The sequence below is a fragment of the Danio rerio genome, chromosome 9, assembly GCF_049306965.1.
Source record: "Danio rerio strain Tuebingen ecotype United States chromosome 9, GRCz12tu, whole genome shotgun sequence".
Classification (NCBI taxonomy): Eukaryota; Metazoa; Chordata; class Actinopteri; order Cypriniformes; family Danionidae; genus Danio; species Danio rerio.
In genome coordinates, this window is record NC_133184.1 from 37,597,497 (window position 1) to 37,625,292 (window position 27,796).

At 34.4% G+C, this 27,796-nt stretch overlaps 1 protein-coding gene and 1 long non-coding RNA gene across 3 annotated transcripts; one reads left to right on the top strand and one right to left on the bottom strand.

The window, feature by feature from the left end:
- Positions 1–1,127: 1,127 nt before the first annotated feature.
- On the bottom strand, positions 1,128–6,889 carry LOC141376173 (uncharacterized). The gene is made up of 3 exons (XR_012385549.1): positions 6,665–6,889; positions 3,749–3,855; positions 1,128–1,784 (listed from the first exon to the last, which is right to left on the bottom strand). It is a non-coding gene; the product is annotated as an uncharacterized lncRNA (long non-coding RNA).
- Positions 6,880–27,514, top strand: atp1a1b (ATPase Na+/K+ transporting subunit alpha 1b). Of its 2 annotated transcripts, none has more exons than XM_073912209.1 (22): positions 6,880–6,983; positions 11,469–11,582; positions 11,661–11,720; positions 11,809–12,012; positions 12,095–12,208; positions 12,599–12,733; positions 12,851–12,968; positions 14,983–15,251; positions 15,695–16,003; positions 16,947–17,081; positions 17,692–17,887; positions 17,966–18,141; positions 20,542–20,678; positions 20,765–20,915; positions 21,581–21,749; positions 21,824–21,978; positions 22,073–22,196; positions 23,264–23,409; positions 24,440–24,570; positions 24,679–24,780; positions 24,872–24,998; positions 27,188–27,514. In XM_073912209.1, the coding sequence occupies exons 1-21, from the start codon at positions 6,972–6,974 to the stop codon at positions 24,990–24,992; spliced, it is 3,078 nt and encodes a 1,025-aa protein (XP_073768310.1). In that variant the 5' UTR covers positions 6,880–6,971; the 3' UTR covers positions 24,993–24,998; positions 27,188–27,514.
- The last annotated feature ends 282 nt before the right edge of the window (positions 27,515–27,796 follow it).

Sequence of the window (27,796 nt, forward strand, 5' to 3'; positions counted from 1 at the left end):
TAATTGCCATCCCATACAACATTGCCTCATTTAAGATCTGATACTTTTAAAAAACAGCAATCTTCACTGCCTGGATGAGATACAGTGGGTATCAGACCAAACAAAAAGCACTGCATTAAATTATATTTTTCCACACCATGTCTTTAAAATATGGAAGTTAATTTTACTCCAGTATTTTCAATTGAATTTTTGTGCTAGTCTGCTTCTAATGATGGCGTCTGCGTTTAAACGTTTTTCGTCCCTTTTTGCTTTAATAGCCAAATGGATGCTTAAATCTATTTAACTTATAATATTAAATTTAATTACAACATTAATACTGTAAAAGTAACTTTATGAAACTGAAAACAGTCACATAAACCTTTTACTAAAAGTTCATCATTGGCTAAAATGCAGTATGTATATATATATATATATATATATATATATATATATATATATATATATATATATATATATAGTTTCTTAGAAAAGGAGATAGTCCTTTACTCTTCTCTTTGTAACAGTTTTGTTTAGTTCAATATTGCTTTTATAATATATAAAAAACATTCATTTTAACTTTAATTCACAGGTTACCCATCAGGTTACCCTGATGAAGACAGTTCTTCGCTGAAACAAATAGGTTTTTAAGGATTAGCCATGTGAATAAAAGCTTTTTAATATTTTTTCCACATTTTTCAAGTGCCATGAACAGATTTTTCAGTTTATTCTGACAAATCTCTTACCCAAAGAGCACTGACACATTATTTAAGCTACCCCTGACCACTTTGTTTTTACTCTTTTGTTACAATTCTGTTTAGAACCATATTGCCTATTTATATATATATATATATATATATATATATATATATATATATATATATATATATATATATATATATATATATATATATATATATATATATACATATATATATATATATATATATATATATATATATATATATATATATATATATATATATATATATATATATATATATATAAATATTTATATATATTTTAAAAAAAAAACTATTACTTTAAACATTATTTTGCTGCCTCATATTTCTGAGCTTGTTCATAACAATCTGGATTTGGAGTTTCTTTGTCACATGAGCACAGACTTGCAAAATTCGGATGCTTTGTTTACAAGGTTTATTTATTTATATATTTTCCCCATATAGGTTGCAACATTCTGCAATACCTGAAACATTGCTGTCACTTTTTACAATGTATTTTTCACAAACAAAATCAAGTTTCTCCTGTACATAATAGCATTTTTAATGAAACTTTTAGCAATAAAACTCAACAGTGACATTTTGTATCCAACAAATAGCAACTTAATTTACCCAAGTTCTTTAAAATGCTAATTTGTCTGTATACAAAAAGTTAAATAAATAGCAGTTTCACTATGTGTACATATACACTACCTGACAAAAAGTCTTGTCACCAATCTCAGTTGTAAAAGCAACAAATAATAACTTGACGTCCAGTTGATAAATTTGAAAAGTGGCAGAAGGTAGATTTTTCAGATGAATCATCTGTTGAACTGCATTCCAATCATCTCAAATACTGCAGAATACCTATTCTCACAGAAATCAGTCAAGTTTGGTGAAGGAAAAATCATGGTTTGTGGTTATATTCAGTATGGGGACGTATATGAGAGAACTGCAGTGGATGGCAACATCAACAGCCTGAGGTATCAAGACAATTGTACTTCCCATTACATTGCAAACCACAGGAAAGGGGAAATTCTTCAGCAGGATAGCGCTCCTTATCATAATTCAGCCTCCACATCAAAGTTCCTGAAAACAAAGAAGGTCAAGGTGCTTCAGGATTGGCCAGCCCAGTCCACCAGACTTAAACATTATTGAGCATGTCTGGGAAAGATAAAGGAGGATGCATTGAAGATGAATCCAAAGAATCTTTATGAACTCTGGGAGTGCATGAATACTTTCTTTGCCATTAAAGATGACTTTATTAATACGTTATTTGAGTCGTTGTAGAGATGCATAGATGCAGTCGTCCAAGCTCATGAGAGTCATGAACTATATCAATTCTTTTTCCACTTCACCATGACTTTATATACTGTACATTATTGCATAATCTTGAGGCATTTGCCTTTCATGTCAGCCACTTCTGATACCAAATGTTCAACTAGAAGACAAGCTATTATTTGTTGTTTCTAAAACCTGGATAGGCGACAAGCCTTTTGCCAGGTAGTGTTCAAAAAATATTTATATAATAACCTTAGAAACAAGAGTTAATCTGCTGCCTTTAAAACATGAGCAAACTAAACTTGAAAACAACCCTTGTTTCAGTTGTCAAGACAGTGATTACGTATTCATTATATTTGTCAACTTAGACCACAAATCTCTTATGTTTCATAGGTATGGACAAAAATATAGCCAAAAGTACATTTAACTAGTCAAAATGGCTGACAAAATCTTTCTTTCATGCCAAACATAATTAGAATATTTAGTAAATTTTATGATCCATTAAAACAACTTGTAAATTTCCTACTACAAAAATATAAAAAATATTTTATTATATATCAATTTTTGGCTTGTAATAAGTATTGCTAAACACTTAATTTAAACAGCTTCAACGTGATTTTCCCAGTATTTAAATTTGTTAAACCCCTTATATTGCAGATCTGTTCTGTATCTCAGCCAACTATAATCTTAACAACCCATTCATCATTCAGACACTTATGACTGGTTTTGTGGTCCGGAGTCATGATTTTAAATGTATGAACTTCAAAATCCAAAACTTGTTAAGACAAGTCAAAGACACATACTGTACGTTAAAATAACTAAAATATACTTTCTTGTTTCACAGCCTACACCCATCTGTTCTAGTTTTATAAAGTCGGATTTTGTCAAACCTGTTTGCTGACATGCTGTACCTAATGTTGCATCCCAAATAATGAATGTCTCCATTGGCCTAACAGGTTTTGACGTGCCATTATAAACAGGTATCACAAAAACAAGGTCATAGAATCCCAGGCAGAGCTATAATGCTTTTCTAGGAAAGAACAAATAGCTTCTCCATCAGCCGTCAGGAGCGTTACTGAGGCCATTGTTTCCCAGTCCTGTTATGGATGGTGTTATCTGAAACCTGGTCTTGACACATTCGTGTTTGTATACAACAGGATCCATTTAAAAGACAGGGTACCTGACCCGTTTAATACGGTGTGTGTGGTCTATTATTAGGCTTCTTTTGGAGATCTGAAATGAAGGTGAATGCAAGCCGGACGGAGATCAAGAGAGAACAGAGCGGGTCTTTGATATGTCCCAATGAGAGAAAATACCTTTAATGGATTTGTGATCAGATCAAAGGGACTGAAAGGGGAGAATTACAATGCATTTGTCTAAGGTATCATCTGGTATAAACAGATAAAACACCACACAGAGGCTTGAGTGATACGACCATTCGCAATCACAGGCAAAATAAAAGCCATGGATCAAATAAAATTGGAAAACCCAATAGCCTCGCTTCACAACATCCACGGCTCTTTATCTTGCATGTGATGTGACCAATATTTCTCAGGCATTTAAGAATGTTTGGAGACAGAAAAGCATGGCTTACTGCTGTATACACAGATTACCGCCAAAAAGCTCTTGCATAATTCAGCCTAAGACCTCATGTTAAGTGTTTAGATTTACAGACCAGCGGCTTTAAAATTCAATAGTGTTCAGATATAAAAAAATTGTGACGTTGCATAATACCTATATAATGTTATATATGATGACTTACTTGTACTTACCAGCTCCAGAGTAAAGCTACATAGCAGGATTATATGTTATAGCTGCATGCAGGTTTCCTGGCACTGATCTTGGTTACCCACGTTGTCATGGATTCCTTGTAAGCGGTCTAAAACATGCAAAGCAAAAACCAAGTGATGATTTTTTTTGTCCCTTTGACAAAAATGGTGATCAGGAGATGATTTATATTATAAAACAGCAATCATTGTAGATTCTACACATCAATATATATTGTTTTATCTCGTAATATCTCTTGTTGTTGTTTACAATTTATTAATAATAATCACCACTGTAAAAAATGCTGGGTTGCGCACATAGGATATCGGCAATATAAGGATATTGAGGATATTGACTAATCGTTTTTACAAAGTTAAGTAGATTGAACATAAAACAATAAAGTTGTGCTCCAAAAAACTAAATAATTATGTTGTTTCCGCTCATTTTAATTAGTTTGAACAAAAATCTAATTGTATTTATTTTATTTAGCAAAATTGTACTTTATTTTGCAGCCAACGGCAAAACCATATGTTGGCAGCTAGCCTCAGCAACTCTCACTTGGCTGCCCTCTGAACCTAAGCAGGGCTGTGCCTGGTCAGTACCTGGATGGGAGACCACATGGAAAAACACATAGGTGTTAGTGAAACCAGCAGGGGGTGCTCAATTTGTGCTTTGTGTGGGTCCTAATTCTCTAGTATAGTGAATGGGATGCTATACTGCTCATTGAGTACTGTCTTTCGAATGAGGTCCCGACTCTCTGTGGTTGTTAAAAATCCCAGAATGTTCTTTGTTCATTTGCCTCTTTCATGGCCTCCTAACCATCATAATTGACTTCATCCCTCCTTCTCTCTAACAATCAGCTGGTGTGCAATATGACTGCCATCGCGTCATCCAGGTGGATGCTGCACACTGGTGGTGGATGAGGAGATCAAAGGTCAAAGTGGCCAGAAAAGCACTATGGCTGCGTCCGAAACTGCATACTTCCATACTATATAGTATGCTAAAATCAGTATGCGAGCCGAGTAGTGTCCGAATTCATAGAATTCGAAAATCAGTAGGTGAGAAGTACCCGGATGACTTACTACTTCCGGCGAGATTCTGAAGTGCGCATCCCATGCACGCTGCGCTATCCCATAATGCCCCGAGAGAGAATTCATGAATGGAAGTGAGGCGACGCAACTGACGCAGGTAGGTCACATGACCATGACAAAATGGCGGATGTAGTACGTCCGAATTCCATTCATACTTTTCACATTCATACGATATAGAACGTACTTTTCTAATGGCCGAGTAGTACGTTTAAATTCAAATGCAGTACCTACTGAGTAGTAGGCGGTTTCGGACGCAACCTATATCAGGGATGGCCAACCCTGTTCCTGGAGAGCCACCTTCCTGCAGATTTCAGTTGCAACCCATATCAAACACACCTGGACCAATTAACTAGGACCTGAACACCACGAGATAATTACAGGCAGGTGTGTCTAATATGGGTTGCAACTGAAATCTGCAGGAAGGTGGCTCTCCAGGAACAGGGTTGGCCACCCCTGCACTATATAAATGTAATGAATTATTATTATTATTGTTGTTGGTGTTGTTGTTGTTATTAACATAAAACAAAATCAATACCTGTAGCTCCAAACTATACAATGAAGTGTCTGTGCAAGACACTTTTTTACTAACAGCAGTGTGACCATTATTATTCACAGCTTCAGCAAATGGAGCACATTTATGGCAGTCTGGCACACAAGCTTTTTATTGCATAATGACCAAAATGTGCTGGCATAAACTTGCATGTGCTAATGCTGTTTGATTCCAACATTTTTGTTCAGGTTACAACATTCTGGATAAAAACAGGCATTTTGATGAACAAAACACATGCATCCTCTCTCTGATGTTAACAATCAGCTCACGTGTGAGTTTTTGTCCACGCTACACTGTTAAATAGGTTTCTTATTAGCATAAATAGTTTTACTTCTGATTCTACATGAAAAGATAAATTATCATTAAAAATTTCTTCACTTTTTGTGGAAACTAAAAAATCCTGTGGGTGAGCAAAACAGTACGGTTTTCAGGTATAGTTCACTTTTTACTTGTTTCAAACTTTTCACAAGTTTCTTTCTTCTGTTAAGCACAAAAGGAAGATATTTTGGAAAATGTTGAAAACCTTAAAAAAAGCTTCATCTTAACATTACGATAAAGAATAGAATGGCATTTATTTATTTTATTTAACGTTGATTTCAATAATGAAACTAGCATACATTTTTAATGGAGCTGAGCTTACACAAACTAGCAATAAACAGATGTCAATAAAGTTAACTGTATTAGTTAATGTTAATGTATTTACTAACATGAATAAACAATACATTTACTACAGTATTTAATCATCTCATTATACTTGAAAAGATCTTTTTTCATTAAACAATTCCTCACTCTTAAAAATAGTCTTTGGGGAAACAACAAATCTTGTGGGTGAGAAGCAAAACAGAATAATTTAAAGGGATAGTTCACCGTTTTGTTTCAAACCTTTCATGAATTTGTCTCTTCTGTTAAACACACAAGGAAAACATTTTGAAAATGTTAGAAACCTGTAACGACTTTCACACACAGTATTTGTTTTCCATCAATGGAAGTTAGTGGTTTGTTTCTTTAGAATATCTTTCTTTGTTTGACAAAAAGAAACTTATAAAGGTTTATACTCTTGAGAGAGAGAGAGAGAGAGAGAGAGAGAGAGAGAGAGAGAGAGAGAGAGAGAGAGAGAGAGAGAGAGAGAGAGAGTAAATTAATACATATTTAAGTTATGCGTGTACTATGCCTTTAATTAATTGTAGTACTATCACTTTTAGGCATTCTTCTAACAATGCGAGGATGCTGCAAGCACACACAGCGTCTAATGTAAGGGATCCATCAAACTAAAATATTACCTCAGTTGTTTGTTCAATTTCCTAGACACTGCAGCCAACTTTGTCATTGCCTATTGGTAAATTAGCAGTAATAAACATGCATCGGGGGAACGCTCTGAATCCAAACCTTCCCTCCTCTCTTGCACGCACAGCACACGGTTTGCTCTGTTCCTATTGGTCGTTGAGTTTCTTCACAGACATGTGATTGAGTCTGTGCTGTTAGCTGAGTTTTCCTCAGACGCGCTGATCTTCTGATGGTCTGCTCACACTTCTGAAAGGCTCTTTCAAAGTCAACTTCAAGTAGAACAGTCGCTGCTCACAAGCAAAAATGGGGGTCGGGGTAAGTAAAATGTTTGCTTGTTTGTTCATAATACTCCTTTAAGAATAATTGTGGATGTAAAGATCCGCTCATAATGTTGATTTTCAAAAAGATTAGCATTAACGAAGATCGTTACTAACAAATACAAGCTCTTTATTAACTTTAAGAAGAATGTAAAGACATTTATTAATTTGGTTGAACGTTAATTTCAATAATATACCTAGCATACATTTTAACGGAGCTGAGCTAACGAGAACTAGCAATAAACATGTCATTAGCGTTAACAAGGCTTCGTTAATGTTAATGTACTACTTTAATGTTCGAACAATGAACAATGCATTTATTACAGTGTTTATTCATCTTTGCAATGAACTATGATTAATAAATGTTGCAAAAATGTTATTATTAGTTTTTTTGCTTGTAAATACATTATTTAACATTAATTAATTCATCCTAATAGAAAAAATAAACCTTTAAAAGTTTACCTATTTATATGTAAATCAGACACTGTTTTGTATCTATTCCATGTTGTGTTTTTGTAGTCACATTGTTGTGCATAAAGAATGTTTTTGTTGTTTTTTGTTATATGATTGAATTGTATAATTCAGTTTGTAGTACAACCTGTTTAGTACATGCAGTACTCATCAATATTCATCACTACTTCTGGCCATATTACCATACAAATTGTGGGATCGGGATTTTAAACTGCATCAACCATTTGCTAATAATTTTGAACTTTTTGCACAGTTCAATATTTGAAAATGAATATTTTTTATGTCCTAATGATATTATACTGAACAGATTGTAGTTTCTGAGGTTTCTCTCATCCGCTTAAAAACCAGGTAGGCTTTATCAGGACCAGTCAACCACAGTTTCTGCAAACATTTTAAAATCTTTTATTGTTAAAAAATTTAGATAGATTTACCACTGTCCATATAAAAAGCTGCACCTATTTACACAATGTAGACTTACTGGTTCTTTCAGTCAGACAGCTGAAGTCAACTAGTGTAAATCAAGGCTTACAGCCGCTGTGAACTTGACTAGAGCATACAGTGAAATCAAATCAAAGTTGAATAAACATCCTCAAATCATTTTTCAACAGAATAGTTCCATCACTCGTATGTGTCACCACAAAGGTGGCATAACATATTTGCTCGAGGCAACAATTGCAGTGAACTCTGGTTGACTGGACAGCTGAATAAAACATGAGTCTTTGTGCTGGTGTTTGTCTGTTGTGTGTTTGCGGTTGTGTGATCCTCACAGATATTCAGAGATAAACGTATGATCCTCTCACTTTTATTTCTTAAGTTCTCTTTGGGAAAGGATGTGGTCTCTTCTGCTTGTTTGTTTTCATTGAACAGAGGCCAAGATGGAGTGCTTGCTTTCATGTCCCTAGTTGGGATTGGCCTCGTGCCACAGAACATTATTAGACTTGTTCGTTCCATGTAGCAGATCATGTCGTGAGAAAGCTGATCTCTTCAAAAAAAGAAAAAGAAAAAACAAAAAAACATTAAGGACCTTGGAGAACTTAGGAGCTTGAAAGTAATTTGAATAAGTTTTGGTAATCTGATAACTGGACTCACGCTCATCTTCACCACCTGAGATACATAGTAATAAATGACTATAGAAAAGTGAGAGGAAAACATATATAATTCAGCATCATTATTGCAATGTGCGAACCCGCATTAGTCACATCACAAGATCTGCAATGTCAAGTTAGGATTATAGTTGACCAAACACTACAGTTCAGATTAGAATATAGTGTATTTTATCCTTAAAGTTTATCACTTGCATGAGTTCTATCACCTCTTATGTGTAAGAATTTCAAGCTAATTTAAGCCATTTGGACAAAAGTAATTATAAAATTTGTAGCTTAAAAATTAATTGTGCATACAGGAAGACTATAAAGTGTTATTTTACATTTGGTTATTTAATTTACTTCTGAATTCTGTTAAGATTCTCCAGAAAACTATAAAGCACTGTTTATTTTGTTTGTAACTTTGCTCTGTTGTATTTATGTATGCTTATAATTTGTTTGTTATATTTTATGCAGATACCCCACAAAATCATCCCAAGTAATCTGAAATTATGAATTCTTTGCAAATATAGGTATTCAAGTCAGCTGGTCAAATTGTATTTATATTGCAATATATGTTTTTTTCCCCAATATTGTGCAGTCCTAGTTCAGATTATATAAACTTCACTTATAGACTGCTTAGTGATGTGCAAGAAATAATACAAATCTATAATACAAAACAATTCTAACATTATTTACTGCAATCTTTGTGTTTTTCCTAACTTTTATGACTGGCTTGCTTCTTGCTTCATCACTGTTACGTTAACAAGATGTAAATCATTCTTTGAAAAGGGATGAAAAAACAAAACATAATTGCATCATAAAAGTGCCTCATTTTCTATACAAATCAATATGGGCCAGGTCTTTTCAGTGCATGATCCAGAATCATTCTGAATGGTTCATCAATGAATCAAACTGATCTGGGCTGCGTTTCCCAAAAGCATCGTAAGCCTAAGAAGTTCGTAGAAATGATCGTACGACTGATCTTAATATTACGGTCTGTTTCCCAAAAGCATCGTAACTTAAGTAGCACTTGAAAATCTTCGTGGATCTACGAGTGCTCTGGAGTAATCGTAAAGCCTTAAGTGCATCGTAAGGAGACAGAGTTATGAGGGCACCTGCTGGACAACCGGCAAATTGCACCTACAATTTACTTCTCTTCAAAGTCATTATTCATTTTATTTGTACGTATATCTCTATTCATTTATATTTTCTACACATTACACAATTCAATATACAAATAATAATGAATAAAGAAAAAAATAAATGTAAGAGCTTATTTATTTATTTATTTATTTATTTATTTACTTATTTATTTATTTTGATGTGAGATAAGCAATTTTTGATAAAGAAATTGATAAATAATTCTACTTAATTAAGGTTTCATATAAATATCGAAAATGATGCTGATGTCATTTCCGGCAAGGACTGTTAGAATTAGTTTTATGCGAGATTGGAGCAAGACAGTGTTTTTACAGTACGACATTTCCAGTTAATTTATGTTTTTAAACTGGCTCAAAAATATTTTTTTTTATGTTATTCGAGTTGAATATACATTCACACAAGTAGAAGAAGAATTATATGGATTGCTATAACATGTGCAACAATAACGAGCCATTCTATAGCGTGACATTTCAGCACTTAACAAACGGATAGCGACTCCTAAGTTGCACTTAAAGCTGGGCTACGTGCAATTGTGTTAAGTGCATTTTTGGGAAACGCACGTGAAACAATAACGAACGTTCGCAAAATGACTCGTAGAAAACGCTCTTAAGTGCTAAGATCAATCGTTATCGGGAAACGCAGCCCAGGTTGTCAGTTGCAATTCAGTGACTCAATGATCTGGTCACAGATGTTAATAGCACTCAAGTCTTACTGACACCTTTTATGGTTACAACTAGCAGGGTTTTATTTTTTATACCCAAAAGGTCATATACAGTATACTGAAACAACATGAGAGTAAATTGTAAAATATTCAGTTTCTTTCTTTCTTTCTTTCTTTCTTTCTTTCTTTCTTTCTTTCTTTCTTTCTTTCTTTCTTTCTTTCTTTCTTTCTTTCTTTCTTTCTTTCTTTCGTTTACAAAAATTTAAATTTTATCACTGTTTACTCATCCTCAAGTGGTTATAAACCTGTTTAATTTTTTGCTCTTTTGTTAAAAACAATAGAAAATATTTGGGAAAAAGGCTGAAAACCTGTAACCACCAACTTCCATAGTAGAAAAAAAACAAATACCATGGAAGTCAATGATTACATGTTTCCAGTATTTTTACAAATATCTTCTTTTGTGTTTAACCGAAGAAAGAAACTTAAACATGTTTGGAACAAGTGAGTAAATGATGCCAGAATTTTAACTTTGGGTTGAACTATTTCATTCATTTTATTAAACTATTAGAATGACCATATTTTATCCATAACCTACTGTAGAACAAAATAGTAGCTGTTAATATCATTGTTAACATGTTAATAATAAACATTTTAAAAATAACATGGAAATAAAAAGCCATCAGCCTTTCTTTTTTTTTTTTTTTTGCGACCCTTGGGGCGATTACGTTATATTAAAGACACAGCAATATCATCTGATGCAGCAGATTGATTTTATGGCACTAGGTTAAACTTTATGACACCATTACGGCACTCTTGTACATTAAAGATACATACAGACCACAACCGAACAGGGAGCAGGGTCTCCGAGAGACGTTTTCCACAATTAAACGATGAATAGAGTTGGCCGTTTTGGTTTTTTGTGCGCTGTTGTGTGCAAGATTTATATATTTATGACTACCTCAAAAGATATTGTGGGTCGTGAGTCATTGGCATTGATATTTTGGGGGTCGCAGGCTGAAAGGTTTGGGAACCCCTGCTGTAGACAACTGTCAGAGCCTTAAGATTTTCTGGAGCAAATGTTGAATGTTTTTAACATCGTTTTCAGGATGGACGCGACCAGTATGAACTGGCGGCAACTTCGGAGCAAGGAGGGAAGAAGAAGAACAAAAACAAGAAGAAAGAAAAAGACATGGATGAATTGAAAAAGGAAGTGGATTTGGTAAGACTTAAAGTCTTGTTGCGTATTACACGCTCTGAATTCAGTTGCTTGAATCTTTCTATGTAAAATGTGTTCCAGGATGATCACAAGCTGACTTTGGAAGAGCTCAACCGTAAATATGGAACAGATCTGAACAGAGTAAGTTAGATGAGAATTTCATTGACACATAAATCTAATAAATCTCAATGAATAATGATGAATATAGGCTTATCTGTGACTTCATCAGGGTCTTACAACTGCCCGCGCTGCTGAAATTCTTGCCCGTGATGGACCCAATGCTCTCACCCCCCCTCCAACCACCCCAGAATGGGTCAAGTTCTGTAAGCAGATGTTTGGAGGTTTCTCCATGCTGTTGTGGACAGGTGCCCTTCTCTGCTTTCTTGCATATGGCATTCAGGCAGCAATGGAGGATGAGCCAGCCAATGACAATGTGAGAGGGGAATGTATTTAATATGCGTTACGCATTTTTACTATTTGATATCTAATTGGGTTTATACTTCTGTTCAATGTAGCTGTATTTAGGAGTTGTGCTTTCAGCTGTGGTTATCATCACTGGATGTTTCTCATACTATCAAGAAGCCAAGAGCTCCAAAATTATGGACTCCTTCAAGAATTTGGTTCCACAGGTAAATGTTTCTTTCATATTTACTGTATGTCTTTAAAGGGATAGTTCACCCAACAATAGAGTGTCTATTTCCTGTTCACAACAAAAGAAGATATTTTGGAGAATGTTGCAAACTGGTAGCCATTGAAGTCTATTGTAAGAGGAAAAAATACTGTGGCTACTGTTTTTTTTCTTAATATTTTTTAAAATATCAACTACATATATATATATATATATATATATATATATATATATATATATATATCAACTACAATATCAAAACAGGTGTGGAACAAGTAAAAGATGACGTAATTTCATTTTTGGTTATACTTATTTATCAAATACATTGTAGTTTTGTCTTCTTATATGTTTTTTTTTTTGTTCAGATTATAAACTTTTTTTTCCATCATAGCAAGCGTTGGTTGTCCGTGACGGTGAGAAGAATCATGTTAATGCTGAAGAAGTGGTGGTTGGTGATCTGGTGGAAGTAAAAGGTGGTGACAGGATCCCTGCTGACCTGAGAATCATAGCCTCACACGGCTGCAAGGTTATTATGGGCCTCAGTCTCTTACCTAACCTTGCCTATCAGTGTAGTGAGAATTTAACATTTATTTCTGTAGCAGTGGCATTATGTAAAAATATCCTTTAATTTGGATGTTTTAAGGTGGATAACTCATCTCTGACTGGAGAATCAGAGCCTCAGACAAGGTCCCCAGATTACTCAAATGATAATCCTCTAGAGACCAGGAATATTGCTTTCTTCTCAACCAACTGTGTTGAAGGTATTTTATAGTCTTATTCACATTTCATGCTTAGTAAAATGTTTTGCTTCTGTTCTCATATCTGTTAAGATCATCCATTAGGGGTTAAAAATACTGAAACTTCATTGTTTTCATAAGAATTTGAAGCATTATTATTATTGTATTAATCTGGCATAACTTGGTCTAATCATGGGAGGTATGCTTGCTACTAAGATCTAAAAAGGGGGAGTTTCAACGATCAAAAATGTAAAGTGCTTATAACTCACAAACTGTAGTTTTCGTAGACCTAAAGTGCCTATAAGTTTTATAGACAAACACATACCAAAAATAAGTTACAATTTAAAATACAAAAACAGCTTTAACAATTTATTAATTATTTACTTTACTGGGAATTTGGCATGCAGCATCTTTCTTCAAGGTGCTACTTATTTGTGTGTGGGCACTAGCGTTTCTCAAAAAACATGGCTGCCATCGACCAATGAAATTTGAACATCTATTAGGCAGATTAGATAGGATTACAGATAAGATTAACAGAGGTTAAATTATAACAAAAATGTTGTTTCTTGTTTAACTCTTGGTTTCATGCTCATACAAAATATTCATATCATATGTTAAATCTTATTATTAACTTTGCCTCAAGATCCAAAGCTGTCAATCAAACCGATTGTTAAATATTTGCCTAATACACCCACTTTTGCAAACTAGTTATGTTTTTTTTTTCTCAACAAACCAGTAAATCTTACCTAAATCAGTAATTTTATCCATTTGCATTTGTAATAGGGTTATTTACAAAATTGCCTGATATACTCAAAAGCTTTTAATTCCTTAACAAAACTACTGTTTTTAATAAATAAGGTGAGTGCATGCACCATGAGTCTAATGCCTAGTTCAGACTGCGTGATTTTAGCCTCGATTTTGGCTCGCTGACAGGTTTTGAGAAATCGCTGACAAATGCCTGAAATCACAGGCAAATCGGTGCTTGTGCACGTGAGTGACAATCACACAGTATGACCTATCAAAGACGTGATCTGAGAGAATCGCTGATGAGTCGCCGATGCCTGCGAGATATTTGGCGTAAATATTTAGAGCTGTCGGCGATTCAAATCATGCTGTGTGAATTTATTTGGACCCACGAAATGGAGGAAAAACTAGTGGAGGTTTGACAGGACTCAGGAGCAGACTGTCTGTTTGACGTTTCATACAGAAAGAAATTAGTTTATTATCAACTTAAGTTAAGGAGAAATGACTAATTCACTTTACACCCAGGTGAGCAAATATGTACATTTTCTACCCCATTAAAGGCTTCTTTCTCATTATGTTGTTAAAAACAACAGATATACTACGTGTTTTTGGCTGTGAGACGTAGTTTGGACGAAGTTGTCGGCGATTCTTCCTATGGTAAAGTCATGCAATGTGAAAGCCCCTGTCGCAGATACATCTTGCAGTGTAAACAAAGCAGTGACGAAACGCTAGCCCAGATAGTCATGCAGTGTGAAAACATCTGTGACACGACTACTTTGAAAATCATGCAGTCTGAACTCGGCATAAGCTAAATTGTTCTTAGTGTATGTGTGTGAATGAGTGTATGGATGTTTCCCAGTGATGGATTGCAGCTGGAAAGGCATCCGCTGCCTAAAACATATGCTGGAAAAGTTAGTGATTCATTTATGAACCGGGACTAAGCCGAAAATGAATGAATAAATGTGTGAAAAATTCATGCTATAATGTATTTTGATGACAAATGAGCTGACATAGTTGAAAACGGTCATTTTAATTACTGATTTAAGCAGTTATAGGCTTACTAAATAATGAACAATGTTATTTTAAACATGTGATTAAAGGCTTTAAAGCACTTTATAACCACATTAATTGCACATATTTATAATTCAATACATTTATAGACATTTTTATTTACTTTTGTACTTTGATTATTACCTATTATATCAATAAATGGCAATAATTGACTCTCTTCAAAAAAAAGGAATAACAGCCTGATACTTTGGTGTCCTCATACAGTACTTCACATTTGTTCTAGGCACTGCTCGCGGCATCGTCATCAGCACTGGAGACCGTACAGTAATGGGCCGAATTGCAACACTGGCATCTGGTCTGGAGGTTGGACGCACCCCTATCTCTATTGAGATTGAGCACTTCATCCATATCATCACTGGCGTGGCTGTCTTTCTGGGTGTCTCTTTCTTTGTCCTATCTCTTGCTCTTGGTTACTCCTGGTTGGAGGCTGTTATCTTTCTTATTGGCATCATTGTGGCCAACGTACCTGAAGGTCTCCTTGCTACAGTCACAGTAAGTTTCTTTCAACCTATACTTTATTGAAAAGCTCTTATATATTTAAGACACCTTCTAGTGTTGTCAAAAATATTGATATTGATATATTTAAAATAATATAATCATACTTTTGGTTAGTGTAGATACTGGCTTTGCTCTCTCGCACCAGAAGAAAAATGTATAATTAATAACAATATTAAGATTTTAACACTTTTTTAATCAGAAAATAAATTGAGATTGCACTAATAATTTTTTTTTGTAATTTATTGCCTTTTGGACTGCTGATATATCATTTTATTTTATTTTTCTTTCTTTTTACTTCATTTGCATACTTTTAATGTTGCAGAATTTACCCACAGTATTGAAAATGGTCTTGAATATTAATATTTTTCAAGATATCAAATCAAAGTTCCAGTATCGTGACAACACTAACACCTACCCTCTGTTTGCTCATTCTTTAGGTTTGCCTCACCCTCACAGCTAAACGTATGGCTAAGAAAAACTGTTTGGTTAAGAATCTGGAGGCTGTTGAAACCCTGGGCTCAACCTCAACCATCTGTTCTGATAAAACTGGCACATTAACGCAGAATCGTATGACCGTAGCTCACATGTGGTTTGATAACCAGATCCACGAGGCCGACACCACAGAGAATCAGAGTGGCACCAGCTTTGACCGTAGCTCAGCCACCTGGGCCTCACTGGCCCGCGTTGCTGGGCTCTGCAACAGGGCTGTATTCCTAGCTGAACAGACTGATGTGCCAATTCTGAAGGTGTGTTTTTAAATGTGATCCACGGCAGTAATTAATAAGCCGATTAACCTATTTTACAGGGTGTATACAGTAGGCCAGTGCACAAGTTATACATTGACTTTTGATGGTAATTAATTCATTAATTTTAAACAATCCAGTGTGTGGTATATTTCTGATATGTAAATATAACAGTTGCAAAACTGTAAAGAAAGTCAGTAGTTTGCCAACATGACTCGCATGTTTCTAACATATTGGTACACTGGAAAATTTTTCTTGTTTTATTTAGGCCTTATATTTCTTCTGTTTTTTGTCTAATCCAAAGATATAAAAATATTTAATCGAGAAGCATTGTCTAGAGCAGCCAAACATATTGTCTTGTTTTAAGAAATATTGTCAAAATTAAGTGAGTTTTTCCATAAAACAAGCTAAATAATCTGTCAATGTGGTTAGCAAAATTATCTTACAATAGGAAAGGTAAGGAAGGAAAAACAAGGTTATTTTGCTTACCCCATTGGCAGATTATTTTGTTTGTTTTAATGAAAACATATTTAATTTGGTTAATTATCTTAATATTATTTCTTAAAACAAGAAAAAAAAGCTTTACATATTTGGATTTTGATTTATTTATTTTTTTCTGCAGTGTAGCATAAATTAGCATGTTGCTAGCATGTTTCTAACTTGAATTATCAGGTTTCTAGCATGAAGTTGCTAGTATGACTTAGAATATTGCTTGCATATTTCTAACATTATTTCTAAAATACCTACTTTGCTGTCAAATTTGTGTGTTTTAATGCAAATCTACATTAAATCACTTCCATCAAATAGTTTATGATTTCTTGTGATATGGCCATCACAAAAATAAATTACATTTTAGAAACAAATACTGTATAATAATAACAACAATAAAAGATTGTTAAAAAGTAATGTTTTTGATCAGATATCTTACTTGTGTTTCAATGTTTAGAGAGATGTTGCTGGAGATGCGTCTGAATCTGCCCTGCTGAAGTGCATTGAGCTTTGCTGTGGATCAGTGAAAGATATGAGAGAAAAGTACACCAAAGTGGCGGAAATCCCTTTTAACTCCACAAACAAATATCAGGTACTGATCTCGATCTTACATACAAATTGCATAAACAACAATGAATTTTAAATTCTAAAATATGCAATTTTCTTAAAATAGTGTCTGTGTTGATGTGTGTACATTCAAAATCATGATGCTGGATTTCAAGCCTCATAGTAACCTTTCTTTTTTCTGCTTAATGGGTTAGTTCCATCAAAATTCTTGAGCTTCCATGACCAACATGCTGTAATGCTATAAACATTGTTTATGCATCAATGTTTTATGGTCTCTCAGTCTAATAAAACAATCACGTCTTCAGAGGACTTGGACTAGAACCCTCACCTCATGGATCTATTTTTACTCTTTATCAATAATTTGAAGCATCTAAGTCTTAGAACAGACTATTGAAGGAGGGAAAGAAGTCTGTCTTATTATTTAATTAAAAACATCATAATTTTTGTTCCAAAGGTGAACAAATTTCTTAGAAGTTTGGGATGACATGAGAGCCAGTAAATGATAACAGTGATTTCAGATTGAGGCAAACTAACTTTAATCACACAATGTAAATATCAATTGACAGCAGGACTTTTCATATTCTACTAAAAACATTTGATCATTATTTGAATATTTTTGATCCTCATATTAATAGCTGTCGGTGCATAAGAACCCAAATGGTGGCACAGAGTCTAAGCATCTGCTGGTGATGAAAGGAGCCCCAGAGAGAATCCTGGACCGCTGCTCTACGATATTGATCCAAGGAAAGGTGCAAGCTTTGGATGATGAAATGAAAGAAGCCTTTCAGAATGCTTACCTGGAGCTTGGAGGCCTTGGAGAAAGAGTTTTGGGTAAAAAAAAGCATTTGCTATGGTAGAGATCATCTAAGCACATGGTGTTCTGATCATTCACATTGTCTTCTCTCACAGGATTCTGTGATTTCTGCCTCCCGGACGAAGAGTTTCCAGAAGGTTTTCCGTTTGATACTGAGGATGTGAATTTCCCTACTGAGAATCTGTGCTTTGTGGGTCTCATGTCAATGATTGATCCTCCGCGTGCTGCTGTTCCTGATGCTGTAGGCAAATGCAGAAGTGCTGGAATCAAGGTAAAGCACTGATCTAAATCAATGTGCTGAAATTAATATGTAAGGGAAATTCTGTTGACTAAAAGTTGTGTCTGTTGAATATCTTAATGACTCTAAGTAAATAAACACCTTTTAGTTTTAACAACAAATTAATTTGAACTTTAATATACTAGTCATTTATTCTTAGTTGAGTTAGTTAGTTAGTGAAGTTGAGCAAAATAATGTAAAATTTACTTCAGCTCAGTATTTTGGTTGTTTTTACAGTCACTTGATTTATTTGTTAAAATATGCTAAATTACCTCTTTTAAAAACAGCCTTACTGTAGTAAAATAAGTGATTCAGTTATCTAGCTAGTTATAGGATGTTAACATAACCAGAGTCTACCTCTAGATTAGTAACTGTGGCATTTATTTTTAAATGAAGTCATATAATCTTCACTGCAAAATATGCTTTTCTTACTTAGAGTTTTTGTCTTGTTTCTAGTTCAAACATCTAAATATTCTTAAATTAAAAAGCATTTCATAGACAAGTAAAAAAACGTCCTGTTTTACTAATCTTGGAGAAAAGAGTTTTGTGTAATCTTATTCCAAAGCAGAAATTACATTATTTATTTGCTTTTTTTAAGTAAAACGCAATAAAATTTTACTTATTTCTAAAAACAAAACAATATTTATTTCTTGTCTAGAAATTACTTCTTGATTTAATAATTGTTACATATTTGGACTAGAAACAAGACGAAAAAACGAAAAACTCTTAGAAAGGAAAGCATTTTTTGCAGTGTAGTTATTTAAAGATCCTTTCTATACCTATCCACAGGCTCTAATCTGGTCATAAATGGACTAAAATAGTCATAAATGGAGCATTATATATTCCCTTATAAACAGAATAGCATTTACTGTTTAATTTAACATTCACTTTTAGATTCTAAAGCACAGCATGCTAGGATCTAAAAACTAACTTAACAAAATTGCACTCAGTTTAACTTAACTAGGGTTTTCTGAGTGAGAAATGCATAGCAAGTAAATAGTAGAGATGAAGACAAACTTAAATGTTGATTAAAATCAAATAGAACCAAGTGAAGTTTATTTACACACTAATTTCGAGAGGATCATGTGCTTATGATTGTTAACAACTGATCCTGCATCAGCTCACAATTTATTCACCAATCAGATGATTCCTAACTCACTATAAATAACCAGAGTTTTCTTATCTCAGTATGTTCATCCTGAAGAATCCCCACTACACACCCCATACTTCCCCTCATTTCCAGATGGGTGACACGGCGGCCCAGTGATTAGCACTGTTGCCTCACAGCTAGAATATTTCTGGTTAAAGTCCCTACTAAACCAGTTGACATTTCTGTGCGGATTTTGCTCGTTCTCCCAGTGCATGTGTGGGTTTTCCCCAGGTTCTCTGGTTTCCTCTCACAATCCAAAAACACGCAACCCAAGTAAATTGAACATACCAAATTGATACCATAGCCAAGCTCTTAGCAAGTGTACATCTCTCCTTAGCTATCCTATATCTGTCATTAGCCAGAAATAAGTCTGGGGAGTTCATCGAGATCTACCTAAGCTCAAACTCCCCTCTTGCCCTGCTAATGGGAGGGAGTCCAGGGTTTGAGGATCCTATAAGCTCAGGGCTCTCTCCCGGGCATGCCAAACATGCTTTATTATCAATCATCAGCTAAGTGTGAACTCTGAACTCTGAGTGTTATTTATTCATAATATTCATAATTTATTCATTATTCATAAACAGAACTTTCTGTCTATTCAGACTGCTCAAACCATCACATCCTTTGAGCTTTTTAAGTTTCACTTTGGATAGAAGCAACTGCTAAATATTAATGTAAATGAGAGTTATTGTAAGGATGTTACAAGGTTACTTATGATCAACAGAATGTTTAAAAGCGAGTATTACAATAAAGCCAAAGCCATATTGAAATTAACTGGTTGATTGTTTTGACTGGTCTGGAGTTTTTCATCAGAATAAATAGTGGACTTCAGAATTCCAATTTGTAAATGATTTTTGGGAAAAGAAGTATCTAAACCTTTTCTGGTAATCCACTTGTTCACTTTCAGTCGGTCACTACGAGCTATGTCAGGAACAGACAAATGGGCATAACAAAATTTACACTTGTCAGTCCCAAAATAATGTCTCTGTTCCCTCCCAAGAATGACTTACAGTACATAACAAAGACATTTGCTGCAGTTTCAGTTTAAAAATAAAATGTGTTTTTCCACTGTATCATTTTACATTCATCATAATTTGTATTTATCTGTTTATTTACAGTATTTGTTAACGGCTTCTAAATACTGTATGTAGAATCAATGGTTATCAAAATGTCCATACTTGTGCATCCCCATATTTAAATAAAAACGTGTAACCTTTTTAAATAACAATTTATTTCTGAACCATTAGGTTATCATGGTTACCGGTGACCATCCCATCACTGCTAAAGCCATAGCGAAGGGTGTTGGGATTATTTCTGAAGGTAATGAGACTGTGGAAGATATTGCCGCTCGCTTGAACATTCCTGTCAATGAGGTGAACCCCAGGTATCACAGCATGTTACATTTACTCAAGAAGCCAATGTAATCTGCCTTGACGTGAATCGAATAATTCAATAAATCTCTGTTTTTAGAGATGCAAAGGCCTGTGTGGTTCACGGAGGAGATCTGAAGGACCTCTCGTGTGAACAGCTGGATGACATTCTGAAGCACCACACTGAAATAGTGTTCGCCAGAACGTCACCACAGCAGAAACTGATTATTGTTGAAGGCTGTCAGCGACAGGTAAGGAACTGGGTTTTAATTTTTTTAAAAGCCACTTTAAGGTCAAAATTAATAGCCCCTTTAAGCTATTTATTTTTTCAACAGTCTGTAGAACAACCCATCGTTATACAATAACTTGCCTAATTACCCTAACCTGCCTAGTTAACCTAATTACAGTTGGAGACAGAATTATTAGCCCCCCTTTGAATTTCTTTTTCTTTTTTAAATATTTCACAAAGGATGTTTAACAGAGCAAGGAATTTTTCACAGTATGTCGGATAATATTTTTTCTTCTGGAGAAAGTCTACTTTGTATTATTTTGGCTAGAATAAAAGCAGTTTTACATTTCTTTATGAACTATTTTTTTCACATTGTGAAAAGTGCTATAAAAGTAAACTTGACATTTTTATACTTTAATAACCTTATTAAATAGACATATTTAAATTTCTTATTTACATTTAAATTACATATAATTACATATTTTATTGTTTATTTTTAATAGTATTTTATACATTTTATTAGATTTTTAACCTACTGTTACCATAGGATTTGACATCTTTTTGAATAAATTAATATACAAAATAAGTGGCTCTCATTTATCCTAATACACAAGCACAAGTCTTCCTCTGAATTCCCTTTACATAATGTTTTTAATGTTAAAAATAACAATCAATTCTGTTTCAAAGGGAGCTATAGTGGCTGTAACAGGGGATGGTGTGAATGATTCTCCAGCCCTGAAGAAGGCTGATATCGGTGTCGCTATGGGCATTGCTGGCTCAGACGTGTCCAAACAGGCTGCGGACATGATCCTTCTGGATGACAACTTTGCCTCAATCGTCACAGGTGTAGAGGAAGGTACAGAAGACTCATTTTCCCCTCATCTCCTCAATGCGTTGTGCTACTTTCTTACTCTTTCCTTTCTACTTTAGGCCGTCTTATCTTTGACAACCTGAAGAAGTCCATTGCTTACACCCTGACCAGCAACATCCCTGAAATCACACCGTTCCTGCTCTTCATTATCGCTAACATCCCCTTGCCTCTTGGAACTGTGACCATTCTGTGTATTGATCTGGGAACAGACATGGTCAGTGGCGAAAACACTGGGTTATTTCCTTTTTCACACTTCAATTGGGTTTTGTAGCTTCATGGGAGATGACAGTTAATCATTTGTTTTGAAGCTGCCTGCTATTTCTCTGGCGTACGAGGCTGCTGAGAGCGATATCATGAAGAGGCAGCCAAGAAACCCTAAAACGGACAAGTTGGTGAATGAAAGACTTATTAGCATCGCATATGGACAGATAGGTAGGTGGTGATTTTGTGGCTTGCTGCGGTAGCTTGAATGGCAGTGCTTTAAAATGCTGAAATTATTAGTTTTATTTGTGTTTAATTATATTTTCAATATAAAAACATCTTCTAGAATGCTGCATTAAGCTTTTAAATTGTTTCATATAGATGGCTGTATACAAAAGGGAGATAATACTGAATAGATAGTGAGGGTGTTTGATTTTGAGATAAAAAGAAAATAAAAAAAAGAGAAAGAATATTAAAGCATTTTTAATAAAAAATAAATAAATATAAATTGAGTTTAAGGCAAAACAATAGCCCTCTTGTAAAAATTTATTATTTTAAAAATGTGTTGTTTAACAGAGCAAAGACATTTTATACAGTATTTCCTTTTACTTATTTTTTTTATTTTATATTGAAAAAAGTATTATTTCCTTTTGTTTTGCTGTAATAAAAGCAGTAAATATTAATAATAAAAATAAAACTTAAATTGCCCTTTTAAATTGCAGAAAATTGCAGCTGAATACTATTATATTGCAAAATAACATCATAGCAAACCCAACAAAAATTGTTATTAGAAATTATTTAGTAAAACCTTTGATTAAAAATCTTCTTATATTTGAGATATAGTGCAAATTTCACAGGAGGGACAATCATTTTGCATTTAAATGTATATAAGAGATGAGAGAGTGTTTGTATTAGAAAGTCAGAGCAAGATAATAAAAATAAAGTGAAGGATAGTCAGTGGTTGATGAAAAAAATTAATCTTTAACAGTTTCTTGAGATGAAAGCAAGATGGAATCTAAAATCAACTAAATAGCATTGTCGTGTAAGTGTTGTGACAAGTCCCAGTTGGTCTTGTGTATTTATTCATTTATATGGAAATATAAAACAGAATTTATGGTGTAAGTGTTAGAAGGCTAAAGCAGTTTTAAAATGAAATATTATAAATGTATTTAATGTTAATTTAATGCATTCTTGGTCAATGAAAAGAAAGAAAAACAAAGAAGAAGAAATATCGCTGATCTAAATCTTTTAAAAACTACTTTCAGGATGTAATGATAATGCAAGGTCTCTTTCTGCAGGTATGATTCAGGCTCTGGCTGGATTTTTCACCTATTTTGTCATTCTTTCTGAAAATGGCTTTTTACCATCAAGACTACTAGGAATACGTGTATATTGGGATGACAAGCATATTAATGACCTGGAGGACAGTTATGGGCAACAGTGGGTAAGTTTTAGGATATATAAATTTATAAAAAGAATAAAAAAATGCATAAACTAGTGTTGACAATTGTACAATATTACAACTGTCTCTAATGTTAATGAAGACTGCATTGTTTTGTTTGTTTTTTTCAAATCTTTTTATTAACATTTTGGTCAATAAAACATCAATTATAAAAGTATTTGAAAAACAGAGACAAATTATCCTTGCTCCAACAGAGCCCTCCGCCCCACTGCACTATATCTAAACAATATGTTATCCCTATTTTTAATCTGTTTTATATTTTCACTCATCTATTCTACATATATACACACACAACGAGTCACAATAGGCTTAGCAAATGTAAAATAAAGAAATAAAAAAATTAGATAGAAATTAAAATGTAGTGAAAATGGAGGGAAAAATGTGAGAAACAAATAAACAACGATCAAACTGAAAATATTAAGTTAGGATCCATTTGTTTTATATATGTCAGCACTGGCTGCCAAATAAGATAACATTTTTGACTGCAACCTTTGGTAAGTACCAAATCTTCTCCATTGTAAGAAGGTACGAAGACTGCATTGTTTGACCAAAAATGAAGTAAATACCTACTACAAACAAGTTTTTTCATAATATTTTTCATGAATATATAAACAATTTAAATGGTTTAAAGATAGCAGACAAATAACAAAAACTCCAAAGCCAAAAGGGACAGTTCACCAGAACATGAACATTTTCTCATCATTTACTCAAATGGTTCTACCCTTTTATGAATTTCTTTATTCTGATGGACACTAAACAAAATATTCAGAAGAATGTTGGGGAAAAGGCATCATTGACATCCCTAGTAGGAACCAAAAATACTATGGAAGTCAATGCCTATTTTTCCATCATTGTTCATTATATCTTCCTTTATCTTTAACATAAAGAAACTCAAGCAGATACAAGTGGAAGATGGGTAAATGATGACATAATGACATTTTTCGAGGTGAACCATCCCTTTAACTTTATATTTATAAATAACTGTATAACAAAAGTAATTTCTTTTTCTTAGACATATGAGCAGAGGAAGATTGTGGAGTTCACTTGCCACACAGCGTTCTTCGCCAGCATTGTGGTCGTGCAGTGGGCCGATCTGATTATCTGCAAGACCAGGCGCAATTCTGTCTTCCAGCAGGGAATGAAGTGAGTCTAGCAGAACAAATGAGCTCTGAAAGAGCATAAGCCATGTTCTTCAGAAGATTTTCTTTTATGTATCGTCTATTCACCACATTTGTTGGCTTACATCTACAGGAACAAAATCCTGATCTTTGGATTGTTTGAGGAAACGGCTTTGGCGGCTTTCTTGTCTTACTGCCCTGGCATGGATGTGGCTCTCAGAATGTACCCTCTCAAGTAGGCTAAAATCTTCTTTTTTTTAATGAATCAAAATTTGCAGTTATTTCTTGTCTGCTTCTTTAGTTTACATTCTGCACTTTATCTACAGGCCCAACTGGTGGTTCTGTGCCTTCCCGTACTCTCTTCTCATCTTTATTTATGATGAAATGAGAAAGCTCATCCTTAGACGAAACCCAGGAGGTAATCAGCAAAACATATACTTGTTTTAACTAGCTGCACTGCATTTAAGGGTTTAAAGTGTCTCTATTATGCTTCAATGTATGTAGTGTGTTACGAATGTATGTGAATGTTAAGCTTTCATATTCTAGAATAATTCCAAAGGATAGTAATCACTGATAGAATGTCTACCTTTAATGAAACGTAAGTCACTTTGGATAGAGGCATCTGCAAAATACGTAAATGGTAAAAGTCACCTGTGTTATTGGTGACACCAGTGGCCGTTAAGTGAACTGCAGCCAGCAATTTCCTGAATTTCCTGATTCAATTGTCCAGTAAACTCGTAACAAGGTTCTGTTATCATTCTTAGATTCAAAATAAAATTAGTAAAAAACATGTTTTCAGAGAGATGGCCAGGAAGATTTTGGCTGTCGTCATGTAATGAAGATGCTGTTTAGTATTATGTAAGAGAGAATCCTATTTGGATTTCACTTCCATGGCAGCATTCCAGTCCTATTATTTATGCTCTTTAATTGCCAACTTCCCTCCATCTCATTCACTCACATGTACGTCATTGATGGGTTGTCACGATACTAGAATTTCATACCAATCAGTAATGAAATTTAAAAAATGTCAATTTCCCGTGAACATTTGAGCCCTGTGGAGCACGTTCTTAAACGGCGCTGATTTGCCATTGTGTTCACATGCTCAACAGAAATGACTGTGATTGGCTGTGAGGGTCATCGGTTCACCAAACTCACTGCTGCTTACTGAGTATAACCACAGATACAGGGACACTGGAAAGCCGTGATTCATCAGCGGATCACTCGTATGTCAACTTATAGACAAACCAGCTGATGACGTGACTTTGAAATGCTCCATTGTCCCTGTATCTGTTGTTACACACAGTAAACAATGGTGAGTTCTGTGAGCTGATGACCTTCACAGCCAATCACAGTCATTTCTGTTGAGCTCTTGAACACAGTGGTAAATCAGCGCTGTTTCAGAACGTGCTCCACGGCGCTGAAATGTTCACAGGGAATGCATGTTTTTAAAATTTCAGTATTGTGACAACCCTACATCACTGATAATTTTTTACTACTTGGGGAACATCTGAATGGTTTTAAATGGAATGCCCTGAACCATACCTGCCAACATTTGCCAAACATACCATAGTTGGTGACCCAGGGGTGTTACAGACTGTACCAAAAAGCTGTGGACGGGGTGGGGGAGTGGGGGTGGATGGTTGAGAGTGAGTTTAAGGGAGTTTTCCTGAAAAAATAACAAAACGGGAGGGTGGCAGGAGATGGGTTTAAAATACGGGACACTTCTGGGAAAACGGGAGTGTTGGCAGGTATGCCCGAAACACTTAAGCACTACACTGTTGTGACATCACAATCACATCGCATCTTGGGACATATAGGTGCTAGAATAGACATATGAAGCCAACGTGTTAACTCGATCAAAATCGAAGGATCGAGGGTGTGTCCATGTATGCTTCCCTAGTTCACTTGATGAAGCGGGATGCACTTTAAAATGTACCCTCAAGGAAACAAGGGAAGCAAAGTTTGCAAGAGCATTTTTAAAAGTTGAGTGGAATGCAGCCCATTTCCAACATAAATTTAAACAATTGACCAGTCAGAACAAGCTTGGCCATCTTATCAATCACTGAAGGTTTAGAGAGAATTTTTAGAGAAATCTGTAATTTTAGAGAAATTGGATACTTGAATTGAGAAAATCCTTTAACTGAGGTGAAGCCACAGTGTATTGTGAAAAAAAATTAAAGAGTTTTTGACCTCCAAAACAAATTTAGGAAGCTTTTAAATACGCTTGTTGTGACGTATCGGTGACGTGTGGAATACTGTTTCCGTGTTCAAGCTGATCATGACCCTTTTTAGTCATATCACGTATTTAAGTAAATTTAATATAAAATCATGGTGTACACGACAGTTTCTGGACTTGCTGCACCACAGACATCTATAGTTTAACAATTTCTGAAAAAATTAATCACTTTCTGGCCATCAGATATTAGGCATGGGTATATATATATATATATATATATATATATATATATATATATATATATAGTGATTGTAATCTTCGAAAGCATCGCAGTTGTGATCTTCGAAAGCATCACATCACTTTGTAAACGTTTATTATTAGTCTCCGCAAAAAGTTTGACAGATCCTTTGGACACGAAAGCCGCTTTGCATGATGTCACACTTAACAAGCGAATAGCATAATAGAGGCACTTTAAAACATCACTTTACAAACGTATATTGAAGTACTGTATGAATGCAGCATTTTTTAAAAATCTACTAAAATAAATCTTTCATTGCAGGTTGGGTGGAAAGAGAGACGTATTACTAGTCAAGATGTCCGCAGTTCTCTGTTTTCTCTTTGTGGAGTTCCAGTAGTTTTGCTGTTTTGAATTTAACATGTACATTTTAAAATATTTTTATATAGAACAATTGTAGTTCTGAGATCCTGCAGACACTGATACAGATAGACTTGAAAAGCGTAAGTGTTTTATAATTGTGTAATTTGAATAAACTGTGTTCGAATTCACTAAAAACAGTTGCATTGTTCATTAACTTCTCTGTTACTACCTTGTAGGTCACGGATTTGGGGTTTTTGTAGTACAACAAAAATGTGAGATTATATATGATGTACTGTATAAAACTATCTACTTTGTGACTGTTTAAATAACACATTTCCTAGTTTTAGTTATCAGTGCTTGTTATATAGTTTGTACTAGAGCACGTTTTTTTTGTGTGTGTGTGTGTGTGTGTGTGTGTGTGTGTGTGTTTCTTTCTCACTGAATGGCTGTTTGAGGATGGCAAAGAGCCTAGTAACC

Coding starts and splice junctions, on each gene's coding strand:
- atp1a1b (XM_073912209.1), top strand. Junction 15,252..15,694: donor GTCTCCTTGCTACAGTCACA/GTAAGTTTCTTT, acceptor CTCATTCTTTAG/GTTTGCCTCACCCTCACAGC. Junction 24,571..24,678: donor GTCTTCCAGCAGGGAATGAA/GTGAGTCTAGCA, acceptor TTACATCTACAG/GAACAAAATCCTGATCTTTG.